We start from the raw sequence: 25650 nt of genomic DNA, 5'->3' as shown, positions 1-25650 counted from the left end.
TCCCCCAAGAAATCTTACCGTCAGATCTCGATCCTCCAACTACACGTCTCAAAAATCCTACGCGACCCTACGTAGGTACGCGAGCACCATGATCACAGCTCTCGTACGCTCGATCCTACGGTAGGACATGGGCTGCTCATCGTGATGGAGCCAGATTCTTAAGGTGAACGCGTGGGTTAGAAGATACATGTAGACCCTGATCAGTGGGTACGTAACTCTACAGCGCACCGCGTACTCGGTCGTAGGTTTCCAATCATCGCAGTACCGACTACAGGCATACACAGTACGATGATGGAGCGTACGATGGCTACAGCGCTGCGCAGCCGGGTGAATCGATGACTATGCGTACGGTCAGCCACAGTTGAATTGAGGACGACAGAAACCCGCACCTCGGAGGGAAATTGGCTCATGTGAGCCGTTTCGGTCCCTCTCCATCTTGCCCTTAGTATTCACGAACGTGCTCAATTGCGCTCGCGTAAGTCGGTCTAACTCTCAATCTGCTACAGCCATCCGTTTCGACCTCCTCTGCTTGACCAATGACCCAGCTGCGGTCGCCAAAACACTCACCTTCCATCCTGCAGTCTCGGCACCCTAATGATACCTACTCTTTCCTCACCCACGGTCATTGCAATTGCCGAGCCGTACTGGATGCACGTGAGCCGAATCTGTCTCTCTCGAGCTCGCGCGTCTACCACGAAAATGCCTCAGCGTGCATGCGCATGCATACCAGCAGCTGCAGTGTACGAAGTCTCCAAAGTGACAACGGGAAGCCTAAGGTCATGGGTGTCAAAATGTGATGACCTGCGTTCAATTGAAGCTTCAGGTTACGGCCCGCGCCGCGGAAAGTGTGGACAAGAGGATGGAATTCGTAAGCAGGATTGCGTTTTTTGGATGTCAGGCCGCGATAAGGAGATCCGCGATCGCGGTGACGTGTACGTGCGCTACTCTCGGGCCCGGACTCTCTCCCCCACAAGGCAGATGCCGCGGTGTTCTAGCGTCCGACGCTCGAGCTCTCCGTCTCTCGACGAGAGCGAAAGGGTGAGAATAGCAGAGGCAGGAGACGACTAACGAAGCACGGGCATCAAACACCTCATCTAGCATACACCCGTGTATCTTTGCGTGCGATTGACCAATTGTTCCCTCGCACTCACTGGCTCGCCTCAAACCCGCAGCTCGTTTCATTTGCGCCCTTCGCTTGAGTCTTTTTCTCTCCTCGCTTTACTGCATCCAGTTAGCATGCGCGATTTACAGTCCACGTTCGACGCGCACACCCTGCATCCCCCCACGGCCGCCTCGACCCGCCCAAAAAAAAGAAGACGAAGCACCGCGCTGAGCCTCGCTGTATAAAGGGGGCCAGCACTGCCTCCCTGTCTCTCGTCTCGCTCGAAGATCACACACCCAAGCCTCCACCTCCCTTCCAAATCAACCGACCACCAAGAATGGCAACTGGAATCAAGGCTGCTGAGGATAACGGCGCGTTCCGTTCTTACGTCGACAATTATGCCCATATTACCGACTACAACGAGCGTCGTCGTCTCGCTCTTGCTGAGGTCGATCAGGCCAAGTTTGGGTGGTGGCATGTGAGGGCCGTGCTTGTTGCCGGTATTGGATTCTTTACTGATTCCTATGATATTTTCGCTATTAACATTGCTTCGGTATGTGCTTCTGCTTCGTGCTCGGGTGTATGCTCCGTTTTGAGCGCATACATCCCGCATATATCCCCGACAAGTATGCTAATGATGGGATTAGGTCATGTTGGGATACGTCTTCTGGGATTCCGGTAAGATCCCCACCAGCGCCGACACCGCCATCAAGGCCGCTACCTCCGGTGGTACAGTCATCGGCCAGCTCGGCTTCGGTTACCTCGCCGACGTCGTCGGTCGTAAGAAGATGTACGGTCTCGAACTCATCGTCATCCTCGTCGCAACACTCGGTCAAGCGCTCTCCGCTCACTCCCCCGCCGTCCACATCGTCGGTCTCATGATCTTCTGGCGTACCATCATGGGTGTCGGAATCGGTGGTGACTACCCCCTTTCTTCCGTCATCACCTCCGAATTCGCGACGACCAAGTGGCGTGGATTCATGATGAATGCTGTTTTTGCCATGCAGGGTTTTGGACAGTTGGCTGCTGCGGTCGTTGCGTTGGTTTGTGTGCAGGCCTGGAAGGGATCTTTGGAGACGGCGCAGGCTGCCAACCAGTGTGATGCCAACTGCAAGCTTGCTATTGACAAGATGTGGCGTGTCATCATCGGTTTCGGTGCTATTCCCGGAGCCATCGCTCTCTACTACCGTCTTACCATCCCCGAGTCCCCCCGTTACACTCTCGAGATCGAGCAGAACACCGCGTCCGGTGTCAATGATGCCAAGGCCTTCCTCCAGAACAAGGCCAAGCTTCCCGGAACCAACGATTTGGCCGAGCAGGCTGAGAACGCTGCTGCCCGCGAGCAGCTCGCCGCCACCGGTGACCTCCCCCCCAAGGCTTCCTTCCGCGACTTCTGGGCCATCTTCGGTACCTGGAGATACGGAAAGTACTTGCTCGGTACTGCCGGATGTTGGTTCACCCTCGACGTTGCTTACTACGGTCTCGGTCTCAACAACTCCATCATTCTCCAGGCCATCGGATACGCTTCCGAATCCAACGTCTACAAGAACTTGTACAACGTCGCGCTCGGTAACGTCATCATCACCTGCGCTGGTGCCATCCCGGGATACTGGGTCTCCGCCGCCACCATCGACACCGTTGGCCGTAAACCCGTCCAAATGATGGGTTTCGTGTTGTTGACCGTCATCTTCATCGTCATCGGTTTCGCATACCACAAGCTCTCCTCGAACGCGCTCTTCGCACTCTACGTCCTCGCCCAATTCTTCTTCAACTTTGGCCCCAACTCCACTACGTTCATCGTCCCCGGCGAACTCTTTCCGACCCGTTACCGCTCAACCGCCCACGGCATCTCCGCCGCATCCGGCAAAATGGGCGCAATCCTCGCACAAGTACTCATCGGCCCCCTCCGTAACCGTGGTGGAACGAACAAGTGGCTCAACCACGTCATGCAGATTTTCGCCCTGTTCATGTTCCTCGGGATCCCGCTTACTCTCCTCGTGCCTGAGACGAAGAGGAAGACGCTCGAGGAGGTTATTGAGGAGTATTTCCCTACGATTCCGGGAGCGAGGATGGGAGGACCCATTAAGAGGGATGATGGGTCCGTTGAGATGGTTGAGGCGGAGGGGTCTTCTGCACGTGATGTTAAGGGGTTCAATGCTGTTTAAAAAGGATGGATGGAGAATGGAGAAGGGAGTTTATAGATACCCTGGTTTTACCTAATTTTGAGAGAGGGGAGGTGTCAGTTGTGGCTATTCGTTAGAAGATTAGCATTGATGTTTACTACATATCACCTTCGCCGCCCTCAACTTGACTGATCTGAATGATTGACGGGCCGTGCTCCAAAATTACTTGAAAAGTAAAATAACATAAGTCTAGGTCTGTCGGTAAGCTCGGGAACGACGTCCGCAGGTGCTCGCCGTACTCCTTGGTTGGCGTACAGATGACCGGCGACGTAGGATGTAGGCACGGAATGTGTTGAAGAAAGAGCACTGTTCCTATACTCCTGCTAATGAATGATAACCCGAAACGCCTAGCCCTAGAGCCTGCAGCCATTCTGTACCGATGAATTTGGTTTCACTTGACCCTCCAAACCTCTACCTCCAAAACCTCAAACCTCCCCTCCCTCCTCCCACCCTCTCCCTCTCCTACTACCTTCCCTCCAAGCACCTCATTCCCAAAACTCGGACACCACTCGCTTCGACCCGTCTCCAACCCCTCCCATCCCAGCCATAACCCATTACGGCCCTCACCGCCTCCGAAAGCAATATAGGATGGTGCGAAGAGTGCGTGGTATGAGTTTGCGTTTGTCGATGGCCAGGCTTCGAAGGTGGAGGGGTTGGAGCGGTAGAGGAAGGATTCGCCAGAGGCTGTGTATGTCGGTCCGATACGCGGTGTCGCGTCGACGAAAGCTCCGAAAAGCCCTTCCTCGGTGCCTCCGGCTCGAACTACGAAGACCCACCCAGCTCTCGAATGCTCACCCGCCTCACAATTCCTGTATAAGGTACCTAAGCTGGCGCCGTCCCGCTCTAAGCTGTATAGGAGATTCCAGTCGTCTGCGATTTGTAGGCGGGGTGGGAGGCGTTCGCGGATGGATTCGGCGGTTGTGAGGTCGAGGGTTGAGTGCGGGGGGAGGTGGAGGGGGGAGAGGGGGGGATCTTCGTAGGTGTGGGTGGGAAAGGATGGAATGAGCGCGCGGTTGTAGGTGCGGGAGGGCTGCGGAGGGGTTGGAGATGGTGGTCCTTGGGTAAATTTTGGTGGTGAGGCAGAGAGATTGGCGAACAAGTCCGGCGTAGGTAGTGAAAACGACCGGGACAGCGAACGGATGTGGCCCATGATCTTAGCGCCAGTACTGGCTGGCGTGAACACCGGCGGTTCCGTGACCGCGGTTTCGAGTTTCTGCTCCTCCCTCTCCCTATCCTTCCCATTCCCCCTTACCGGCGTCGATGGCTCTCCCGAACTGGTACCACTCCCCATCGCGTTTCCTCTACCAGCAAACGTCCGAAACCGAGTCTTCAACCTCTCCGAACTCGATTCCTCCATATTCGCAGTCGTCATATCTTCGGTTCTTCTCCACGGAATGTCCATCGCCATGGTCCTCGGAACACTTCCTTCTCCTCGTCCTCCTCCCTCTACGAGATCGGTCGTATCCGCCGTGTGCTTCCCGTACTCCGGTTCCCACTCTAACGCACTACCACTCGTCGTCGTAGTCTGGCCCTTCAGCTGTTCCAGTAATAACGATCCCTTCCTCACGAGTACGGTACTGGACGATCGCCGATGCTTGACGGGTCGTTCAGAGCCGGGTTGATCCACTGAAGGGGGGAGTGGATCTGGGAGGTTGTCGAGGGGGCCGGAGAGGTCGATTAACGTTGGTGAAGCCGTGTTGAATGATTTCTATCGGAACGGCTGTTTGATGTTGGAGCCCTATTGTCCAGGGACTTTGTTGATGATTATGGTGTTTTGGGTCGTATATGAGAGCTACATGATGATGTCGCGCAAGCCGCACGCCGGTGCACCCCATGGCCAAGTGATGGTGGTATTTTGGCGATGTGTGGTTCTTCTACGCGGATTTACAATGTAGCGAGTTCGCTGAAATGACGTTTGAATGGACGTTTATCTTAAATCTGACAACCCTCGTAGCTAAAGTAATGGAAATGTAACGCCTCGATTTATACCTCTGCCGTGCTCACCTGGCAATATTTCCGCGTTGGCCCTTCATTGACCCCTCTTCTGTCTAAAGAACCCTCCAACAGCCCTCACAACCTCCCCAAACCCCTTCTCCTCAACAACAACCTTCTCTCTAATCCACCCCGGCAACTTCCCCCTAATCCTTTCCGTCCCATACCGTCTATCCAACAACACGATACTCGCATAATCCCCCCGATGCCGAATCGCACGTCCAATACCCTGATTCACGGCTCGCATACACGCGTTTTCGTAGAACTCTTGACTGGCTGCTTTTGCTTCGGATGGGGTACCACCGGCGGAGATGACGAGGTGTTCGACGTGTTCGCGTTTTGCTTTCCATTCCGGGGAGGAGGGGTTTGGGAAGGGGAGGCCGACCATGATTACCGCGCGGCCGAGTTTGTCGGAGAAGTTGATACCTTCAGACATCTTCCCACCCACGACTGAGAGGAGGATTGCGCCGGTCGAGTTTGCTGCGTCGATTGCTTGTGCGTAGTCTCGTAGTGTGTCTTCGACATTACTGCCCTCCTTTGACTCCCGGAAAATCTGTAAGAACGTCAATGTCAGTGAGTACTCTTACGTCACCCCTAAATTCGGAGTTCTTACCTTCTTCTTCTGCCCCAACCTCTCCCAAAGACTCATCCCCACCCCACCCGCACCCTTCCCAAGCACCTTCCACATCCCTACAACACTCTCTAAATACCCATAACTTGCAAAGAAAACAACAACCCCATCCGGCACAACCCCACACAAATTAACAACCGCCCGCCCCAACTCCTCAACAACCTCCCTTCTCCCCCTCTTCTCCCACGTAAACTCCAACACCCCTCCACTCGGCCCACGGCTCACTGCATACCCCAACAAATTTTCAGGCGGGATAACGTGGCCGCAGGAGAATGTTCGGATTCGGGTGGGGGGGAGGTAGGGGAAGAGGTGTTGAACGTAGTCGGACATTGGTTCCATTGTTCCGCCGGCGAGGATCACGGCGCGGGCTGAGGTTACGATGGAGCGGAAATGGTGGGCGGGGTCGAGGAGCATATATCTCAACCCCATGTCGACCTCCTGCTGCTCCTCTTCCGCTTTCTTGTCTTCCCCGGTTGCTGAAGAGGTAGATGAGGTTGTGGGACCGTAGAATATCCGACCTTCACTCGACGGATTCGTCAACACCATCAAAAACGCCTGTAACTGCATCAAAACCGGCATCCCCCCTCCTCCTCCACTCTTCACCTCTCCAACTTTGCCACCTGCGCCGTTCTCCTTCATCTTCTTCTTCGCCTCATCCCTCTCCAACTTCTCCACATACGAATCAACCTTCCTTGCCAACTGACTCACCTTGAAATACTTCTCCAATTTATAAACGTTGACCATATCCGCTCCACCCCTTCCTCCCAACAACTCCGCCGCACTAACTTCGCCCTCCTCAACCACCCCACCCTTCACTTTCTTCCCCTCCAGAAAGGCTTCCAGCCCCGCGATGAGTCGTAGAGTTTGTTTGATATAAACCTTATTCCCACCCTTCAACCGCCCCGAAAACCTCCCCACATAAACCTCCAACCCCCTCCGTGCCCGCCTCAACGCCCTCTCCCCAATCTCAGCAGCATAAACCCCACTAATCGCATCCAACACATTATGCGCCTCATCAACAACAACCACATGGCCTTTTACGTCAACCCCCAAACTCTCTCTCGCATTTTTGTTGAGAAGGAGTGGGTAGGGAAGTGTCACGACCTCCGCAGCCCTAATCGCGCCTCGACTAGCGTAATACCCACAAACACCCATCTCCCGTCCCATCCGGCCCAAATCTTCGATATCTCTTATCTCGGCAAGGACTTCATCTCTGAATTCGCGTGCGGGGCGGAGGAGCTCGGGATGGGCGGGGGAAGGGAGGTACGGACACCGTTTCGTGGGGGGTGTTGTGGGTTTTTGGAGGTCGAGGCAGGCGGCGGTTATTAGGGGGGTTGAGCGGAGGGAGCGGACGGGGGGGTTGATGCAGAGGTGTTGGCGGGAGGCGAGGGGGAGGTGTTTGATAAGGCCTTCCTCGACGGCTGGAGAAGTGGAGGAGGAGGGTGTTAGCGAGGTGTCGAGAGTTATTGGGGGAAACTTGACGCGGCGGAGTTCGTTGATGAATTGGGTTAGTTGGGAGTGTGTTCTTGATGCGTAGAAGATCTGTACGAAAGTAATTAGCCCAGCAATCATTGTGAGGAATTCGGCAATACTTCCGCACCTTTGTTTCTTCGGGCATTTCTTCGTCGTCGTCGTCGTCGGCTTCGTCTGCCTTGGCGGCTGGGTGTCCCATTTTGCGGAGGAGGTCCATGACTTCTTTAGAGAACGGTTCGCCTTCTTTCACTGTTGCTCTCTTCCCCGGACCTTCGTCTTGTTCGCTCTGATAATCATCGACGACGTATTCATCTTCCTCTTCTTCCCGCTCCTTGAGCTTCTTGGCCGTTGGTCGTATCCGCTTGATGTTATGCGATGAGCGTGCGTTCAGTAGTGTCGACTGTGCTTCCTTCTCCGCCCGTCTCTCTCGTGCTCGTATCCGTAAAAGTCGTGCGTCGAGATCAGCAGTCCTCTGCGCAGCAACCCTAATCCTCTCCTTCCTCTCATGTTCCATCACCCAATCCGGTTCGTCCTTCGCTTCCCCATCCTCGTCCGCTGCTTCTACTTCACCCTCGACAACCTCCCTCCTCTTCTTTTCCCTCAACCACGTCAACGCCCCACATATCAAACTCAAACTCTTCCCCGTTCCCGTCGGACTTTCGAAGATTCCGATACATTTGTCGTCGATGGTGGTGTAGAGGGCGCGCATGAAGTCCGTTTGGATTTGGTAAGGGGTGTAGGGGTGGTGGAAGTCGGTGGGGGGTAGGTGGTCGGGCATGGTTGGTGCTGTACTGGTGAAGAAGAGAATGACGAACGTATGGTGGATACGATGATTAGGGGGATTCATTGGGTTTGTTGAAAATAAGGTTTGGCTTGTGCAAGGGTTCTGCATGGTCCTGCTCGACCCCACACTCGGATCACCACCAAACCAATTGCATTGGTCAATCGACCATCACGGTCTGCGGAGTTCCATTCAAGGCATTTTGAGGATGCCTGTCTTCCTACGGAGAGTTCACGTTAACACAGACAACAGGTCCTCACTCCCTTTCGCTTCCGTATCTCCGGACACCCACCCTCGTTTCGCTCATACCTTCGCACTCACCCTTCGCTTTACATTCCAACCCGCACTCAGCTCTGATTCTTTGTATGGCCTCCTCAGTCAACGATTTCATCGCGGGCTACCTCTCCGGAATCGCAGGGCTACTCATCGGCTCGCCCCTCGACATCATCAAAGTACGTCTCCAAGCATCCACCATCTCTCAACACGCCCGTCCGCCAACGAACGCGGAACCACCACCAGCATTTACCACGACCAGCTCGTACTTCCGGGGCGTACTGGCCCCACTGGTCGGCTTGGGCGCACTAAACGCCCTCTTATTCGTCAGCTACGGCAAAACACTCGAGATCCTCTCCCCTCCACCAGGAGCATCAGCAGGAACCGAGTTTGGAATCGAGAGGCAGCTTGCTGTTTACTCTGCCGGCGCGGTAGCCGGGTTGGCGTGTTGTCTCATCACAACACCCACCGAACTAATAAAATGCCGTACCCAAGTCCACTCCAACAACTCCCTCTTGATCGCCCGCACAATCTGGCGAACGGAAGGTCTCCGCGGTTTATACCGAGGCGTCTGTATAACCTCGCTCCGCGACGCCATAGGCTACGGATTCTACTTTTGGGGTTACGAAGGGCTCAAAGTAGTGCTGCTGGAGGGAACGGGGGATGATGAAGTTAGTAGGGTTTTGGTGGCGGGGGGGTTGGCGGGGTGTTTGAGTTGGGCTTCGATATTGCCGTTGGATGTTGTAAAGACGCGCGTACAAACAGTCTCTTACGCTACACGTTCTTCATCCTCGTCACGAACACCGCTGCTACGAGAGCGGCCAGCAGAGAGAGTATCGGCGTGGCAGATTGCCAAGGCGGCATTGAAGCAAGAAGGAGCCACTGTCTTTTTCCGGGGGATGGGTGTTACCATGGTGAGGGCGTTTATTGTTAACGGGGTTACGTTTGGGGTTTACGAGTGGGCTTCTGGAAGTCTGGTGGGGTGACAGGGCACTAATCTAGAAGTCAGGAACCACAGACGCCGCCCCCTGCAATTTTCGCCCCCTTGTGATCCGAGCTCGTATAAAGTTCCGTGCCTGTCCTGAGCTTGCCCTTTGACCTGCCTTGTCCCTCGAAATATCCCAGGAGAGAGAGACGCGACTGCGATCGACACCGACCCTCTTCACAGCAATGTCCGCACCGACGAACGCGACAGAGTCCCCCGCCCCCGCCCCCGCCGCCCCCGCCGCGACCGTCACGACCGGACAGCAACCACAGCCCGTCGCGGTCGCCGTTGCGGTTGCGTCGCCTGCTACTGCTCCTGCAACGCCTCAGCCTGTCGCGCAGCCGTTCAACGCCGTTCAATACGCTGCTGCGCACGCTCAGGCTTTGCCCGTTGGCGCGTCGCCTGGTGCTCAGTATCTACCCGCTCAAGTCCAAGTCCAGCAACCGACCGTGATCCCGACCCAGAAGAAGTCGAAACCGCAAAAGATCTTTCAGTGTACTGGGTTTGGCGACTGTCGGATGGTTTTTACGCGTTCTGAGCACTTGTTGCGTCACATTCGGTTCGTCCACCCCCGTCCTCCGCGCCCACCCCCAATTACTAACATATTATGTTTTGTAGTAAGCACACCGGTGAACGCCCTTTCAAATGCCACTGCGGCCGCACCTTCTCCCGCCTCGACAACCTCCGCCAACACGCCCAAACCGTCCACGCAAACGAACTCATGACCCAACACACCCTCGCAGACCCCTACTCCTCCACCGCCACGACATCCGTCCTCCACCCCGCGTTCTTACCACCCGGGATGACTCTCCCCGGCGGCCTGGTCCCAGTTCCGATGCAGATGAACGGACAACTCCCACCGGGCGCAATCCCGCTCGATCCCAATTTTGCGGCACAAGCACAAGCACAAGCACAAGCGGCGGCTGGTGGCAAGTGGACAAAACCAAAATCCAAAAACCAAGCCCCCGTCCTCCTCCAACACCCCTACGCCACATCCCCCATCGGCCCAGACGGGCAACCCCTCCCCGTGTCGCCCACTCAATACATCCAGTACGCACACTCGCCCTATCCAGTCGGCGGGAAACCTATGGCCGTCCCCGTCGGATACGGCGTCCCGGGCTCGCCGGGACAGTGGAGAGCTGCGGCTGCTGCGGCGGCGGGTGGGATGGGGTTGCCGCTTGGGATGGGTGGGGGGCAAGGGTATGCGCTGCCGCCTGGCTATCCGTATGTCATGGCGACGACGCCGGAGATGACTGCTGCCGCTGCTGAGGGCGGCGGCGTGGAAAAGAAGGGTGATGACGCCACTACTCCCGCCGGCGCCGCCGCCGCCGTCGCTGGGGAAGAAGTCAAGAAGGACGAGACTGCTGCCTCACCGGTTGTCGCCGGCGGCGGTGATGCGGAGACAACGGACGAACCACCCGTCGGGTCAGCTGCTGCTGCTGCTGCTGCTGCTGCTGCGGCAGGTGGGATGCAAGGTCTTGAGGCATTGATGGAGGCTGCGGACGCGGCGAGGGTAAACGAAAAAGATAAGGACGCGAGTGGTGAGGATGCTGCTGTCGCGGCTGCTATTGCTGCTGCGGCTGCTGCTGCTGCGATTGGGTTGCCGCAGCATGTGCCTGCCCCTGTGGAGCAGGAGGAGCCGGTGGTGGAGCAGGTTGTTGTTGCGCATGCTGAGCCTGTTGGGCAGGAGGAGGGTGAGGTTGGAGAGAATGTTGGTGAGGCTGCGGCTGCGGCGGTTGCTGTTGAGGAGACTGCTTAGGCGAGGAGGATGAAAGGTGTAGATTGATTTGGTACGAAGTATGGGCGGGCGTTCTTTCACGTTTTGCAAAGTTGTCTTGTGTGTGTGTGTGTTTGTGATTGTGATTGTATGGAATGGCAACGGGATGGGAATAGCTACTGCTATCGGCCTGATCGTAGATGACAGTCTTTAAGCTTGGGGCCATTTTGCGGTTTAGGTTATGATTGCTCGATTGTGATTTTTGTGAGCTCTTGTTTAATGGTATTTTTTGTCTCTTGCTGCAATAAATGCCAATGATGATTTGGATTAAATTCGAGATGTGCAGCAGCTGCTCGGTCGATGACTTCAGCGTGCGGTGGCTCGAGAGCTTCCCAAAATCCTCGACAAACGACGACAAGCAAGCAATCAGGACTGACTACGCTTGCCATTGATTGACACGAGAGAACGAGGAGTTATGTCAAATGCCAAGTTGATTATCGCGCCGTACCCACCACAGGACATCATCATGCAACTTCCCCCCTCAACATGGTCTGCAGCACTCTCGACATGGTCCACGCTCCTGGCATTTATCCTTTCGCTTCCCTCGGGCGATTTCGTGACCGTTGTGAGTGATGAGGGGAGTGGGTTGTTGGAGTTCGTCGGGACGTACCTCAAGTTCTCGGGTGGGGATGAGCTGGATCGGAAGGTCTTTTTGGTGTTGCATCGGGTGTTGACGATGGAGAGGGTTCAAGATCGGTGGGTTGATGTCGAATCGGTCCTTATTCCCTATACGAGGACATATGGGAGGAAGAGTAGGGAGGGTGTGAGGGAGGTTTTGCAAAAGTTGAGTAGGAATGAGAGGGTTGCGAAGGGGCTTCCGGCGTTTCGGGATGGGTTGTTGGAGAAGGTTGGGAAGGGGGATGGGGAGGCGGAGAAGTTGTTGCAGGGGTTGAGTGTGTTTGTTGGGTTGGCGCCGGAGACTCTGGCGAGAGTGTTCTTGTTGAGCGCAAGGGAGATTGTGGATAGGTGTGACGAGGTGTATGCCTCGGCTTCCACGGGCCTGAAGACGGAGATCTTGCGAGTGGTGTATCAGATCTCTGCACGAGCATTGCCCGAGGACGGACAGAGCAAGGAAGCCTATTTTGAGGCTATGTTCGCATTGATGGACAAGAACGACTCGAAGTTACTAGCCGAACTGGCGGAGAAGACGGGATTGCTGAGAAAACTGAAACCAATGGTCGGGGGTGAAGATGCCAGAATCGACATGTTGGTCATGAAACTCGAGTCACTACGGCCCGCTCATCCTGCACCAGGTGGTAAAGGTAAAGGCATGGCACGGGATACTGGCCAAGCAGCTGAGCTCGCCGCGGAGAAATTAACCAAGATCGCAGAGGTCCGCGACCTGCTGCCAGACCTGGGTGAGGGCTTTGTGGAAGCATGTATGGGTCGCTATGAGTGGAATTCGGAGGAGGTCATCGGCCGATTACTGGAGGATAACATCGCACCGGACTTGAAGGACATGGATAGACATGCGAAGTCCTACCTCGCCGCAGACACCAAGCAACCCGCACCACCACCACCATCATCCGCGCCAGCAGCAACCTACGAGCGAAGAAACATCTTTGACGACCAGGAGATCAAACGCGAGAAGCTCCACCTCGGAAAACAAGACCGCGGAACAGCAGACCAAATGCTAAACGATAAATCCGGCATCGACAAAGCCGGCATTCTAGCCCGCGTCGCCGCTATCGACATGGACGACGACGAACGCGACGACACCTACGACGGCATCAACGACCCAAACGTCGTCGACGACGACGCATTCGTCCGCGAGGACACCAACGCAGACGTCTCCGGTCCCACCGGCCCCAACATCGACGAACTCCTCTTCCTCGAATACGGCACTAACCCATCCCTCTTCGAGCGTGATAACGCAACTCGAAAGAGTAAGGCTCGGGCAGAGTTGAGAGGTAGGACGGGGTTGAGCGATGAGCAAATTGAAGGGTGGAAGAGTATGTTGGAACGGGATCCGAGGCGAAGAAAGGCACTGGAAGGGAGGTATGAGTTTAGGGGAAATCAGGCCACTTTACCGTCTACTTCGTACCGACAGCCGAAGCCTACATCTGAGGATGAAGGGGGGGCGACTTTCAATGGTGGTGGACGTGGACGTGGGAGAGGACGGGGAGGCAATGGCGGTGGCGGGGGTAGAGGCCGGGGACGAGGTGGAGGTGGCGGGTCTGGCAGGGGAGGTGCGCAGGGTGGTGGTGAGGGTGGAAGGCCGGTTAACGTGGCTAGGAAGGAGCAGAACCAGACTAAGCGGAGAGATCAAGATAGGCAGAAAAAGATGGCGAAGGGTGGGCCGCCGCCGTCGTGAGTGTTGTGCATTTGCATGTGGATGATAATGATAGCTTGCATGAAACTCGGCGACAGCCTTCGTTGGACTCCCTACCTAGGATATCAAGCACGACTACCACTTTTCCGATTGCACTGGAGCTATGACATGGGTACATGATTCGCCTTGTGCATACACTGGGCATGACTCTGTAATGATAATTTTGTGAGCAGCGGCTCACCGCAACCTCTGAGGTATGCGGACAGATGTCCGTATCACAGCTGCTCCACTATCGATTTGTGGGTCGGTCCTTATCATACGCGTACGATATCGATTTAAACATACTCCTTCCATCCTCTGTAACTGACGGAACGTTAACGCATGCTGGCTCGCGGGGAGCAGCCGTGGGAATTGCTGGATTTAAAGCAATGGAATGGGTCGTCAAACGATATGTGAATGGGACGAGTGAATACAGGATGAGAGCAAAATCGTCAATTGACATCACCCTCCTGCCCTGGCTACCCTCCCACAGACACCACCATCCACTTCTCACCGCTATCAAAGAACCCAGCACGTATTACACGCATAGGACCCGTGCTGTTCCGAGCCGGTTTGTGGATGGTGCTCTGACTGGACGTACACAATCTCATCTTCATTCCCAATGAAAAGAAAAATAGAAAATATGAAAGATGAAGAAAAAGGTTGGCTTTAGACTGTGACCACAAGTCAGCCAAAAAAATCCCCAATCCGGCTGCATGCTCATATACCTTAAGAGTCATCATCCCCGAATGAGAGAAGAGATGTCATAGGTGAGACACAAAAACCAGATCCGCACTGGACGACAGCAAACGGACCGGTAACCATATGAGGTAGTGAAGAAGCGGGTGCATGCCATACCCCGCCCGCTAAGAAACGGACGACACAGAGTATGGCAATTTGGTAACAAAGACCAACAACAACAAGAAGCAATCGCTTAAGATTGTCCAAAACGTAGTCAAACCTAACAGTCAGGAGAGAAGAGCCGAAAGTCCATTGAGGACGAAGGACCGGCGATGGATGACGACCGTAGGAGGATGGTCGTACTGAGTGAGGACTCGAGGTAGATGATTGACGGTATACGTCTGAGGTCGGCGATATTTGAGGACTCATCCAATTGAAGACCAAGTCGTAGTCGTAGTCATACTATATTCCATCATCATATTCATCGTTTGACTTTGTAGTGCTTGTGTGTGTAGTTGAACGAGGAAACACCCCCCCTTTTATACCGAAGGGGCTCCCCAACGGACTTCAATCCCAACCAGAAACCCGTGAGGTGACGCAATTGTGACGAACAACCACCCTCCCCCCGGCTGTTGCTCTGGATACATATTATGTTGTCGCGGGGCCCGAGCGTCGACGTACCCCTTCCCACTCCTCCCCCTCCCTCAACCCGCTCGAAAAGGGTAAGTAACGAGGTGGATAAATTCCTCGTCCTCGAAAGCATCTCCACTTGAAATCCGATTGCAATCCATACATTTCGAGGGGAGGGACAAGGATCTTGCTCCTGCACCTCGACGGTTAAGAGCGTGTCGAACTCAGCCGCACGTTTCAAGGTCACTCTTGGCAACCGGATCAGTCGGCAGGGAGGTACGACGCTCATCGCGTAACAGTTTGAAGGTATGGAGGGGCGAGGAATGATTCAGGGTAGGTTGTCTAATGGGTGTTTGTGTGTATGACGCTGGGAGACGCTAATGTGGTATACGACATGAACGTGCATGATCCTAATGATGATAATATTCCTTAAACTTTCTTTCCTCATAGCTACATCGTCCATATATCCCAGTCCGCCATCAAGGCTGAACCTCTATCACCAACCTTCTACCAATTTAGAAACGGTACTCCTGCCCAACATTATCCCCACTTCTCCCAATCGTCTCAACCCTAAACCCAATCTTCTTTAACGCCTTCTCATCCAAAATCAACCGTCCATCAAACACGAAAGCAGGTTTTCCCATCCCCTTATAGATCCGCTCATAATCCAAATTCTTGAACTCCTCCCAATCAGTACAAATCACAATCGCATCCGCGCCCTCCGCAGCTTCGTACGCGTCGTGTTTGATACTGACAGTCTTGCGGAGTTCAATCTCATCGTCGACCACACCCGGCTCAGTAAGATCAAGCCAAACCTGGCGATCAGGAACCTTGGGGTCATAGATCGTGATATTCGCCCTCTCCTCCCTAAAATACTTCGCAACAGTAATCGCCGGACTCTCCCTCGTATCCCCCGTATTATTCTTAAACGCAAACCCAAACAGCGTAATCTTCTTATCCGTAAGCGTCGAAAACATAGACGCGACAACACGCTGCGCGAACCTCCGTTTCTGGAAATCGTTCATGTCGAGGACTGATTTCCAGTATGTCGCGACTTCGGGGAGGTGGAGGGAGTGGCAGAGGTAGACCAAGTTACTCAGGTCTTTCTGGAAACAGGAGCCGCCGAACCCGATGGAGGCTTTGAGGAATTTGGAGCCGATACGGGTGTCTAAACCGACTGCATGAGCGACCTCGTCGACATCCGCACCCGTTGCCTCACAAATTGCCGACATGGCATTAATCGACGAAATCCTCTGCGCCAAAAACGCGTTCGCCGCGAGCTTGGAGAGTTCAGACGACCACAACCCCGTCGTGACGACTTTACTCCTATCAACCCAATTGGCATAAACCTCCACCAAGGCCTGCGCAGCCGCATGTCCTTCGGGCGTATCCAAATTTCCAATCAACACACGATCAGGATCATGTAAATCCCGAATCGCACTCCCCTCCGCCAAGAACTCCGGACTGGAAAGAATGTCGAACCGCAACCCAGGCCTCGCGTTCGCTTCGAGGATGTAGCGCATGGAGGAAGCGGTACGACACGGCACAGTCGATTTCTCGACCACGATTTTGTGGGATTGCGCGACAGCCGCAATACGCCTGGTACAAGCCTCGACATACTTCAAATCCGCAGCAAACCCCTTTCCCAAACCCTGCGTCTTGGTAGGCGTGTTAACCGAGACGAAAATCATGTCGGCTTCGATGATGGCTTTATCGATATCGGTCGAGAAGAAGAGGTTTGTGCCGCGGTGGGCTTTGACGATATCTTCCAACCCGGGCTCGTAGATGGGGAGGTCATCCGAGTTCCAGGCTGCGATGCGGTGGGGGTTAACGTCGACGATGGTCACGGTGATATGCGGACATTTCTCGGCGATGACGGTCATGGTTGGGCCACCGACATACCCAGCTCCAATACAGCAGATTTTCTTGACGTGGACTTGCTCGACCATGGTTTGCAATGAGAAGTGATGGAGGAGAAGGGCAAGACGAAGGGGACGGCACGGGTTATATATGCTGGTGTTTCGATTACGATGGACGCGCAGGGCCCTCCTTGCCTCTACCGGCCAACCGCGCTCGTCGCAGGTTAACGCGGCCTCCGCATTCGGCTATAGTGCAACACCAAAACTGCATAACCGTTATGCTTCACCAGCCAGCCTTCTCTCCAGTCGTTCCCTTGGTTATGGAGGAGTGTAGATCATCTGTCATTCCAAGGCCATCCGCAAGTGACAGCGCATCTCTGCCGTTCTAGACACGCCACGCTCTGCTGTTATGTCGTCGAAGAAACAGACCAACACCCCATCTCGGTATGCCTTTCCGTACACTTCATGTCTCTCGAGGCCACTGGACTTCGCTCACGCCACCCCGCCTCCCATGGGCCACTCCCGCTTGGGCTTTGGCCTCAAACCGGTACGGTAAACAGCCCTACGCGTACGTGCACGGTAACGATCGTAATTCATTTTTCGTAGGTTGAACAGCTTGCATATACCTGTATTCGCTTACCGTTGTGTAAGCAATCTAGATTCTATGTACATAATCAGATCATCTCATGGCCGTGCCCAAAGCGTTCGCGGACAAATCGCCACCCTCCCAAGAAAAAAGAAACAGGCAAGCCCATCCATCACCCGATCCCCCGTAGCCCGGATCCACAGCCAAATTCATATCCACACAACACACACAACAACACACGCATAACCTTAACCTGGCTCATCGCCCAGCTTTTCGCGAGCGCGAGCCTTATCGAAGTGTGGCCCCAGTGGTGAGTCCTGAGGTGGCGGGATACGCGGTGCGTGGTACGGAAAAGGATTAAGGGTTCCCTCGTGCCCGGAAGTGTGCGGCGTGGCTCGTACACCACACCACACACCGTTTCGAAACAAACGCAGTAAATCAGATCAAATACAGAGCCAGCCAAGGCGCCGGATAAAAAGCCCTCAACGACCATTTCCCAGTTCTTGCGCGCCGCCGGGTATTTGCGTGGCTGTCTCCACGTCGAAGCGCGAAGAACCAGAAACCGCGCACGGACCTTAACGGACATCGGGATGGCTGGACCCTGTCTCATTCCGCCGACTTCCCCTTCTCCCTCTCATACTCCACACTCCACTCTCCACGTCCAGCATGACACTCACAACTCATCGTGCCCCTCCTTCTCCACATTCAATCCCCCCTCTCTGACCTTCCTTGCAACCTCCGCAACCCTCTCATCCAACTCGACCCACTCCCCAACAACCCTCCTCGCCCTCTCCAACTTGGGCTCCTTCGTCAAGGGATTATTACACAAATCAATCGTTTTCGCCCGTCTCAGCGTTTCATCACTACACCACGTCTCACACCACAACCATTCCTCCCCCAACGAGTAAATCGGGATTTGGTGCTGCATGTTATTCGGGAGATCTTGGTCGAGGTTGGAGAGGGAGTTGGGGTCTGCGGAGAGGGTTTGGTATTGCTGACGGAGGCGGTCACCGGCGGCGAGGGTACGGAAGCGGTTGAGGTCGACAACGTAGAGTGCGGAGATGTGGTATGGTTTCCCCCTCAGATGTGATTTCCACCATCCCTGTTTCCAGAACCTAAATCCTTCCATTTCGGCGCGGGAGTCGCCCATGGGGACCATGCCGTATGGTGCGCCTTGGAGATCGATGTCGATCAGTTCTTTGAGGTCTGCGCGGACCACTTGGTCGGCGTCGACGAAGATGATTTTGTCAAGGTCGAGGGGAAAGAGAACGTCGAGGAAGAGGATTTTGTAACCCCAGATCTCGCGCTGTTTTTCGGATTGACCTCGGAGCCAGTGTGGCCACTTGTACGTCACCAATTCATACTCGAACCCGAACTCTTCAGCGAGGTGCGGTAAAAAATCCTGTGCGCACGGGTTAGCAGCTGTAAAGAGCATCGATTGCGCCCAATGTGAACCTTAAATGACGGCGACAGAAAGTTCTCGATGAACCAGAACTTCACCGTTTCCTCCGTATGGTCCAACACACTTCGAATCATGATCCCCAGGAAGCGCTCGTATAAGCGTCCACTCGCGACACTAAACACGTTGATCGTTGCCTGCTTCTTCTTGCTCACCTTATTCCCACCACGATCAAACCATCCTTTCACGATGTTGGTCAGCTGCTGCGTGAGAGATTTCTCAGGCTCCGCAAGGACATCCTCCTTCTCCATCCCAGCCTTCCTCTTGACCCTCGGAAACAGCGTCCTCCCCTCCAAACTCGCCATCACAACTTTATCATGCCCGTCTTCACCACCGACACTCTCGATGTCAAAAACCTCCTGACTCCGTCCCTCTTTTACTCCTAACCTCCACACGCCAGGTCTAGCCTTGAACTGGAAGTACCCCAAGTTAGCCATGACCATCGTATCCTGCTCCCACTCTACACCAAGGTCTCCCTCTTTCCCAAGCACGAGCTGCATACCGCGAGGAGGGGTGTTGGTCGTTACGTCCCGTGCATGTCCATCGATGAGGATGTACCTGAGCTCGTAAACCGCTTCTACACCTCGTGCAGTCTGAGATGAGGAAAGTGATGCAAGCCGGATATTGTCGAGGTCGTGTTCCGAAATCTTGGGGGTGACATGCCACGCGGGAAGGACGTCCATGCCTAACGTCAAGAGTGGATCAGTCGGGATGTCGGAGAAGTCCGCAGATGGTGTGACGATGTTCCTGTACCGCGATTGTCAGCTTCATGTGTTAAAGAGCTTCCAATTACCATGGTACCCATTTCCATCGAAATTCAATCTGGCCTCCAAAACATGTCGATAGAATCTTTTAATCGGCAACTCGGTCAATTTGGTGTTCGGGTTTAGGATGACTTTGACGTATACGCCCTTCATCTCGGACAAAACCTGTAACATCAATCTGTCAGTAATCGCCATGTAGCGATTCTGGAGGATAAATTCACCTTCAAAATTGCCGACCACTTCTGCGCCGTCTGGCTCAGGGGATCCATAACTGCGACAATCTCATACATCGCTGTTTCCATATTACCGGTGTCGAAGGTCGTGAGGGTGCCATTGACGTTGACGTACGAGCGGCCGCGGATATCGGGTGTCTGAGGTCCGAACATGGCGGATGCGGATTTCGGTGCAGATGTCTTAGCAATGATGGAGGAAATTGCAGGAACGATCTCGTGGGACAGTCCCATCTCGTCCACAACATCTCTTGTGGGCTCGATACGTTTTGACAACTCGACACTGTACAGGGTGTCGAAGTCCTCTTCGCTAAACCATGGCTGCTTCACCCAATTGCCGTCTTCATCGGCGACCAAGTGCAAGATCTCAGTTTCATCACCGTAGATTACCTATATCGAGAAATTAGTCGGCTGCTCGGCGACGACGCTTAGCCGGAACTTACCCGTCCGTTGATTACTACAGCCGCCTGACCCCTCTTCAGCCCGAGCTTGTTGACGAAGCCAGATGTAAGCTTCCAATCGCTGGCGGTAGTATCAGTGCTTTCGAGTTCCACTCCTAAACTCTGTAGAGCGGACAACCAATCCGCTGAAGCCGAGCCATGCGGGTTGGTGGGGTAAGGATTGTGAACGAGACGTACGAGAGCCCGGCTGCCTTCAGATTCCTCCGACACAGTCCGAATGAATTTTTGTGCTTCAAGCGCGTGGGCCCATCCCTGCCCGGACAAGAAGTCCGCGATGACATATATCACGGTGTGACTACAGACCGGCCCATCATACTCCGAAGCGCGGATAGTAGGCAAGCTGCTCGGGCTGACCCCTGCCACGGATAACCTCTCCTCGAGCTCGAGCTGGTTGACGTTGACAACTCCACTCTCATCAGCCGGGAAGATACGTGTATTCCGCGTCTTGAAAGATCCCTGGAGGAGATAGTCCACAACATCAGTCTCGTCATTGATCCAACCTTCAGCAATGGCTTCCATAAGCCTAGCAACATCCTCCTGGATATACCCATACATCCTTCCCGGCCAAGCCTCATCACGAGGAACTACGCGACCGTTGGCGATAACAATGTTTGCGGACGTGGAATCGATATCATGATTGATGCCAAGCTTCTCCATCCACTCAGCTGACGCAAAGCTGGACACACAGCCTTTGACGATATCGTCAAACTTCTTAGCATCCGGTTTGCCCTGTACGATCTGCTTATACAGTGACGCGTCGGCCTTGACGCCCTCCAACACAATTGTCCTAACCCACGCCCATGCTGCAGCATCACTGACCTCCTCGCGAAGGTACTTCCATACCTTGGTGATAGGCCCGTGGTTGTACGGCAGAATACCCCATCTTACAGGCAGACCGCGCTGAATGTACGTCCCGATCTCGCGACCCAGGATGGCGAGGTCAGCAGGGTTTTCAAGGTCGACGGGGAGAATCGCGGTATGGATGTTCTTGGCGATGGGGTGGATCTGACCGGGTCGTAGAGGGCGGAGAAGTGTCTGTACTGATCTTGTCCATCGCCCGTAGTACTCATGCGTACGGTCTTCGAGGTCATTCAACCAGATGATGGGAGAATTGTCGTTCTCATCAGCTTCAACCCGGAAATCGAAACGGATTGGCGCCGCTTCCTCCGCAGCTTCCACGAACTTCGGGTGCGCCAATATCTCTCGGGCCTGTGCGGGTGACAACCCTAACTTCATAAGAGACTTCATCACGTTACCCTCCTCTCGCATCATCTCAATCAACTTGTGTCCCCAAACCTCCGTCTCCGGAACGCTCTTCCCGTTTATCCAGAATTGGGAGTGACCTGCCGGCAGCCGGAGCTCTTGTCCCAGACGCTTGACCTCGCGCACGGTGTGCTGAAGACCTGTCACCTTCTTCTGAGCCAGCGCGGGGGCGAGCATCGGGAAGTTCTGCGAAAGCTCGACGAGACGGCTAAGTGGATCATCAGCATGCGTGATCTCGTGCGTAGCCAACAGAGCGAGGTTTGGAATGGCGGAGGAAGGAATAGGCGTAATGTCAGATGTCTCGAACGTTTCTTCCTCCGAGGTTGATGGTTCGTCCGCAGATGCGACACTCCTATCGTCAATAACAATATAATCCGTCTTCTTGAGCGCGAGCTCGACACCCCAACCGCTCAAATCCACACTCTCCCCCGCTGAAGCCGGCCCAGGACAGTATCTCAACGCAATATTCGCAGCTCCTTCCTTGTTGAGCTTTCGTAGAACTTCATACCACTTCCGGAACGTGTCACTCAATATGCTAGACGCGTGAATCACCGCAGTTTGCTTCCCGTCCACAGCCTGGCCCAGAGTCCTGTCAGTAGGCTCCAGTTGAGAAGCGCTATCTGACTCATCGAGGATCAATGACGCGATATGACCAGAATGGTAGGCGTAGTAATCGGACGCAAGGTCGTGGTTTGACTTCTTCCCTGCGACAGTCACGACAACGTCGTCACCTTCACTCCAAATGCCCTTCTTTCCTCGGCAGACCTCTCGTGCAGCTTCGACACGAGGACTGGCGGACCTTAACGCCAAGTTGAATTCCACATTCGTGATTTGGTTATCATCCAGCAACCCTCCTTCTCGTATCAATGCAAATGCATAGTCGTAGATTTCGGCTGGCGTTGACAGCTGAACGGGTGAAGCGATGATAGCATCGAGGAGATGTGCGTAGGCTGATGTATTGTGAAGAGCAACATTTTCCCTGTACGTTGTTAGCAAGAAGTATTTTGGTTCTTTGACCTCCAGACATACAGAATTTCTAGCAACAGATCCGAGGAGCCGAAATATGCCTTGAGCTCAACGTTAATCGGCGGAGAAGCAGCCAGTGCATGCCCGAAGACAGCAGCAATGGCCAATGCCTTCGCCCAACGGATCAACATTCTTGATCAGGGGGTATCAGATCGTCTGGATCGCTCGGTCGCTTTGGGTTGCCGTGGCTCGGGTATGGCTGTAACGACGATACGTGTACGTGCACTGGCGTGGGAGGTGTATCGCGCAGGGGCCCCACCCCAAGGCTTGAGTTTATTCTTCGCACAAGGAAATATGTACCAAACCGGTCGTTTTGATTCTCAGCTATGTTTTCTACTCCAAGAAACATCACTCCATCCCCCGTATCCCCTCCTAATGCGTCGCCCTCCAAAACCCAATGATCGGGCTGCTGTCCTCGTTCTTCGCTCCACTCAGCTCCAACTGGATATGCTTGTGTACGTGGCACAAGTAATCCACGTAGTTCATATTCTCACAATTTCTGTCCTCGACCAACCAGCTAGCGAACTCGTGTTCTGATCCATCCAAGCCTTGGCGGGACATCAGGGGGCTGAGGCTCTTGCTGCTATGTCTCGACTGGATGTAGCGGATTAAGTTGCGGACCTGGACGTTCAGCCTGCTCTCGAGCTCGGGGATCTCGTTTGTAGTTGGGTTCAACTCCTTGAGTGATGATACACTCTCGCCGTACAGATCCCGGAGGAAGTTTGGTGATACCCGGCTGTGGAACCACAAGAACATGTTCTGTCCGTTCTCAGCCAGATATACACCTCCCTCGTCGAGCTTCGAGTACGATGGTCGTACGGGTTGTGGTACCTTGAGCACGCCATTCTCATCCGGGAAGCAATCCTGTAAGCACAAACACAGTCAGTCAACTTGTATCCACATCGCTTCGATTGCGCCTACCTCGTCAGTCATACTATGCAACCCGTACAATCTCGGATAGATAAACGCCCCAAAGTCCTTGACACCCATTGCCCTCACCAACCTCAACCCATAGACCCTCATATCACTGCTAACCATCCCACCCCTGAACGCCCTCAACTTCAAAATTCCTAATGTCTGCACCGGCAACAACTTAAATGTCTCCGGCAAGACCAGCTGTGCAGGTGGTGCAGACCCCGACACATTCTTTCGGTACGCAGCGAGGATCTTGATACACTTCTTCGTAAGTGCTGCACGGACGTTCTCCAATGTCTTCTCGTAGGTCGCCGCAGCAGCTTCCTTAGCCATGACGGCAACACACGCGTCCGCGTCCGCCATGCGAATGATATCACTGGCTTTGGAGGTGATCTGGGCACACACATTATGCACCCTAACCCTTCTTTCACCCGTCGCGGTGGTATATAACAACGCACTCTGGAAGTACGCATCGCGTCCATCCTCCAATTTGCCATCATGCTTGAACATAACCGCAATAGCCTTATCTGCGTCCACGGTACCGAACTCGAGATCAGAGGGGTTCCGCTGGAAGAAGTTCCCGTGGTGGTGGGTGACGCGGATGCCGTTTGAGCAGCGTACACGCATGAGAGCTTGGTAGCCAGTTTCACGGATGATGCTATGCTCGACCTCGCTGGAGAACTTGGGTCCATCGCGTTCGGCGACCCAGTTGGGGTAAAAGTAGGTATCACCACCAGTCATGGACGAAAGAGTACCGAGGGTAGCAACGTCCATGTACCCACTTCCGAAGAGCCACACATCAACACCGACACCAGTCTCCACACACTTCTGCCCAAGCTGGGTGTAGAGCTGATCCTGCGGCGCGAACATCAACTTCTCCTTATCCGTGTTGTACCACTTCGTCTCCTCGCGCAACCTCAAACGACCCGGGCCCCACGTAGGCAACGTGGAGAGAAACACAGAGAGCTTACCACCCAACTTCTCGAGCGCCGCAAGCGAAGCCTGGATAACGGACGCGAACGCCGGCTCAGGAATCTTGATGCTGTTAAACATGTTCGAGATCACGTTCAGAAGCGACTCAATCACCGTCCGCGACTCCACAGGATCCACAAACATCCCCTCAGCCAACGGCACGAACACATCCTCCACCTCCGACATAACCATCATCTGCGCCTGCTCCAACCCCGGACTCAAATTGTAAAAATGCAGCGTCCTGTCAAACGTAATGATCGAAACCTTCGCACCGGCCGGTAACCTCGTTCCCTCTACCTCAGGTCCACCATAGAGAGTTCTTCGCAACGCATCAGCAGCCAACTCCGGGATCCCCTTCTTCACCGCCGACTCCGAAACATCAATGGCGAAAATGTAGTGCAACGGCCCCGGCTCCCGACTGTAATACTCCTTGCCCACAACGAACTCCACACTCCCCTTACACAGCTCCGGCCTCTGATCAATATCCATTCTCCGTCCCGTGAAGTCGACGGGCGCAAAGTACTCCGACGCGACGTCGTTCGGGAACGAACACATGTTACACACCCACTTTGATCCACCCTCAACGAACGAACAGAAAGCGTTGATATAAGCCTTACACCTCCGACACCGTGGCGGACCCCCGGCAGGCTGCAACACCGGCACGGACTCCTCATCATGCCTCAACGCCGCCATGGGCTGAATAACCATCCCAAACGGTAAATGCGTACCCTCCAACAACGCATCCGTCGCAGGAATATTCGTCATCGTCAACCGCGCAAACTTCGGGTTCGCATTCCCTTGATCCACAGCGGCAAAGTCTGTGCTTGCAAGGGGTGGTGCAGAGCGCTCGAGGGTTCCATAGGGTTGTGCGAGGAATTTTGCTTGGTCTTCGGCTTGTTCGTCGGGGAGGGAGGGGAGGGAGTCGAAGTCGATTCTCGCCTTACCTGCTGCACCAGGTCTTTGAACACCATCATACTGCGCTCTACTCTCGGGCACGGCTGGTACAAACATCTCACTCGCCGGCGCAGGAAACTGCCCCTGAGGTTGTTGTCCTGGTGCCGCCGCAGCGACCTCGGGCTGTTGCTGTCCGCCGGCATAGTAAGCCTGCTGTGGAGGAAGAGGAACCGGGTTCGACGGCGTAGTCTCGAGGAGATCAGTATGATACGCGTGTGCCGGACGTTTCGCGCGCGGTGCAGCTGTTGGGGGAACACCCATCGTCATCTGGTTCATCTGCTGTGATATACCGTCAACGCCGGGAGTACCGGGCTGCTGGACATACTGTTGTTGCTGTTGTTG

At 54.5% G+C, this 25650-nt stretch overlaps 10 protein-coding genes across 10 annotated transcripts; 4 read left to right on the top strand and 6 right to left on the bottom strand.

Moving 5' to 3' along the window:
* Positions 1 to 98: 98 nt before the first annotated feature.
* SAICODRAFT_195068 (uncharacterized protein) lies at positions 99 to 502 on the bottom strand. Its single transcript, XM_019166113.1, has one exon. It carries the CDS (start codon positions 408 to 410, stop codon positions 201 to 203), a length of 210 nt encoding a protein of 69 aa, XP_019020776.1. The 5' UTR covers positions 411 to 502; the 3' UTR covers positions 99 to 200.
* A 937-nt stretch (positions 503 to 1439) lies between these two features.
* SAICODRAFT_62992 (phosphate permease) lies at positions 1440 to 3267 on the top strand (the record flags this gene model as incomplete). Its single annotated transcript, XM_019169959.1, has 2 exons — positions 1440 to 1655; positions 1750 to 3267. The coding sequence occupies 2 exons, from the start codon at positions 1440 to 1442 to the stop codon at positions 3265 to 3267; spliced, it is 1734 nt and encodes a 577-aa protein (XP_019020775.1).
* Positions 3268 to 3763: 496 nt separating this feature from the next.
* Positions 3764 to 4195, bottom strand: SAICODRAFT_45383 (uncharacterized protein; the record flags this gene model as incomplete). Its single annotated transcript, XM_019168807.1, has 1 exon — positions 3764 to 4195. A coding segment is annotated over one exon (432 nt), but the record flags the coding sequence as incomplete, so codon positions are not given.
* Positions 4196 to 5314: 1119 nt separating this feature from the next.
* Positions 5315 to 8159, bottom strand: SAICODRAFT_10681 (DNA repair helicase; the record flags this gene model as incomplete). The annotated part of the gene is made up of 3 exons (XM_019165292.1): positions 5315 to 5830; positions 5891 to 7450; positions 7509 to 8159. 3 exons carry the CDS (start codon positions 8157 to 8159, stop codon positions 5315 to 5317), a joined length of 2727 nt encoding a protein of 908 aa, XP_019020773.1.
* A 131-nt stretch (positions 8160 to 8290) lies between these two features.
* On the top strand, positions 8291 to 9492 carry SAICODRAFT_32415 (mitochondrial carrier). Its single transcript, XM_019168203.1, has 2 exons — positions 8291 to 8359; positions 8415 to 9492. Exon 2 carries the CDS (start codon positions 8528 to 8530, stop codon positions 9419 to 9421), a length of 894 nt encoding a protein of 297 aa, XP_019020772.1. The 5' UTR covers positions 8291 to 8359; positions 8415 to 8527; the 3' UTR covers positions 9422 to 9492.
* A 21-nt stretch (positions 9493 to 9513) lies between these two features.
* On the top strand, positions 9514 to 11278 carry SAICODRAFT_194944 (uncharacterized protein). Its single transcript, XM_019166111.1, has 2 exons — positions 9514 to 9979; positions 10039 to 11278. Exons 1-2 carry the CDS (start codon positions 9606 to 9608, stop codon positions 11177 to 11179), a joined length of 1515 nt encoding a protein of 504 aa, XP_019020771.1. The 5' UTR covers positions 9514 to 9605; the 3' UTR covers positions 11180 to 11278.
* A 237-nt stretch (positions 11279 to 11515) lies between these two features.
* SAICODRAFT_194919 (uncharacterized protein) lies at positions 11516 to 13855 on the top strand. The gene has a single exon (XM_019166109.1). It carries the CDS (start codon positions 11613 to 11615, stop codon positions 13509 to 13511), a length of 1899 nt encoding a protein of 632 aa, XP_019020770.1. The 5' UTR covers positions 11516 to 11612; the 3' UTR covers positions 13512 to 13855.
* Positions 13856 to 15334: 1479 nt separating this feature from the next.
* SAICODRAFT_63017 (UDP-glucose/GDP-mannose dehydrogenase) lies at positions 15335 to 16768 on the bottom strand (the record flags this gene model as incomplete). Its single annotated transcript, XM_019169961.1, has 1 exon — positions 15335 to 16768. One exon carries the CDS (start codon positions 16766 to 16768, stop codon positions 15335 to 15337), a length of 1434 nt encoding a protein of 477 aa, XP_019020769.1.
* Positions 16769 to 17937: 1169 nt separating this feature from the next.
* SAICODRAFT_10676 (uncharacterized protein) lies at positions 17938 to 22598 on the bottom strand (the record flags this gene model as incomplete). The annotated part of the gene is made up of 6 exons (XM_019165290.1): positions 17938 to 18666; positions 18720 to 19470; positions 19525 to 19652; positions 19709 to 20107; positions 20161 to 22420; positions 22471 to 22598. The coding sequence occupies 6 exons, from the start codon at positions 22596 to 22598 to the stop codon at positions 17938 to 17940; spliced, it is 4395 nt and encodes a 1464-aa protein (XP_019020768.1).
* A 241-nt stretch (positions 22599 to 22839) lies between these two features.
* On the bottom strand, positions 22840 to 25575 carry SAICODRAFT_37783 (uncharacterized protein; the record flags this gene model as incomplete). Its single annotated transcript, XM_019168579.1, has 2 exons — positions 22840 to 23331; positions 23389 to 25575. 2 exons carry the CDS (start codon positions 25573 to 25575, stop codon positions 22840 to 22842), a joined length of 2679 nt encoding a protein of 892 aa, XP_019020767.1.
* Between the last annotated feature and the right edge of the window lie 75 nt (positions 25576 to 25650).

The sequence above is a fragment of the Saitoella complicata genome, assembly GCF_001661265.1.
Source record: "Saitoella complicata NRRL Y-17804 unplaced genomic scaffold SAICOscaffold_33, whole genome shotgun sequence".
Classification (NCBI taxonomy): domain Eukaryota; kingdom Fungi; phylum Ascomycota; class Saitoellomycetes; order Saitoellales; family Saitoellaceae; genus Saitoella; species Saitoella complicata.
Note: the sequence above shows the minus strand (reverse complement) of the source record. Positions and strands in the feature narration are given on the sequence as shown.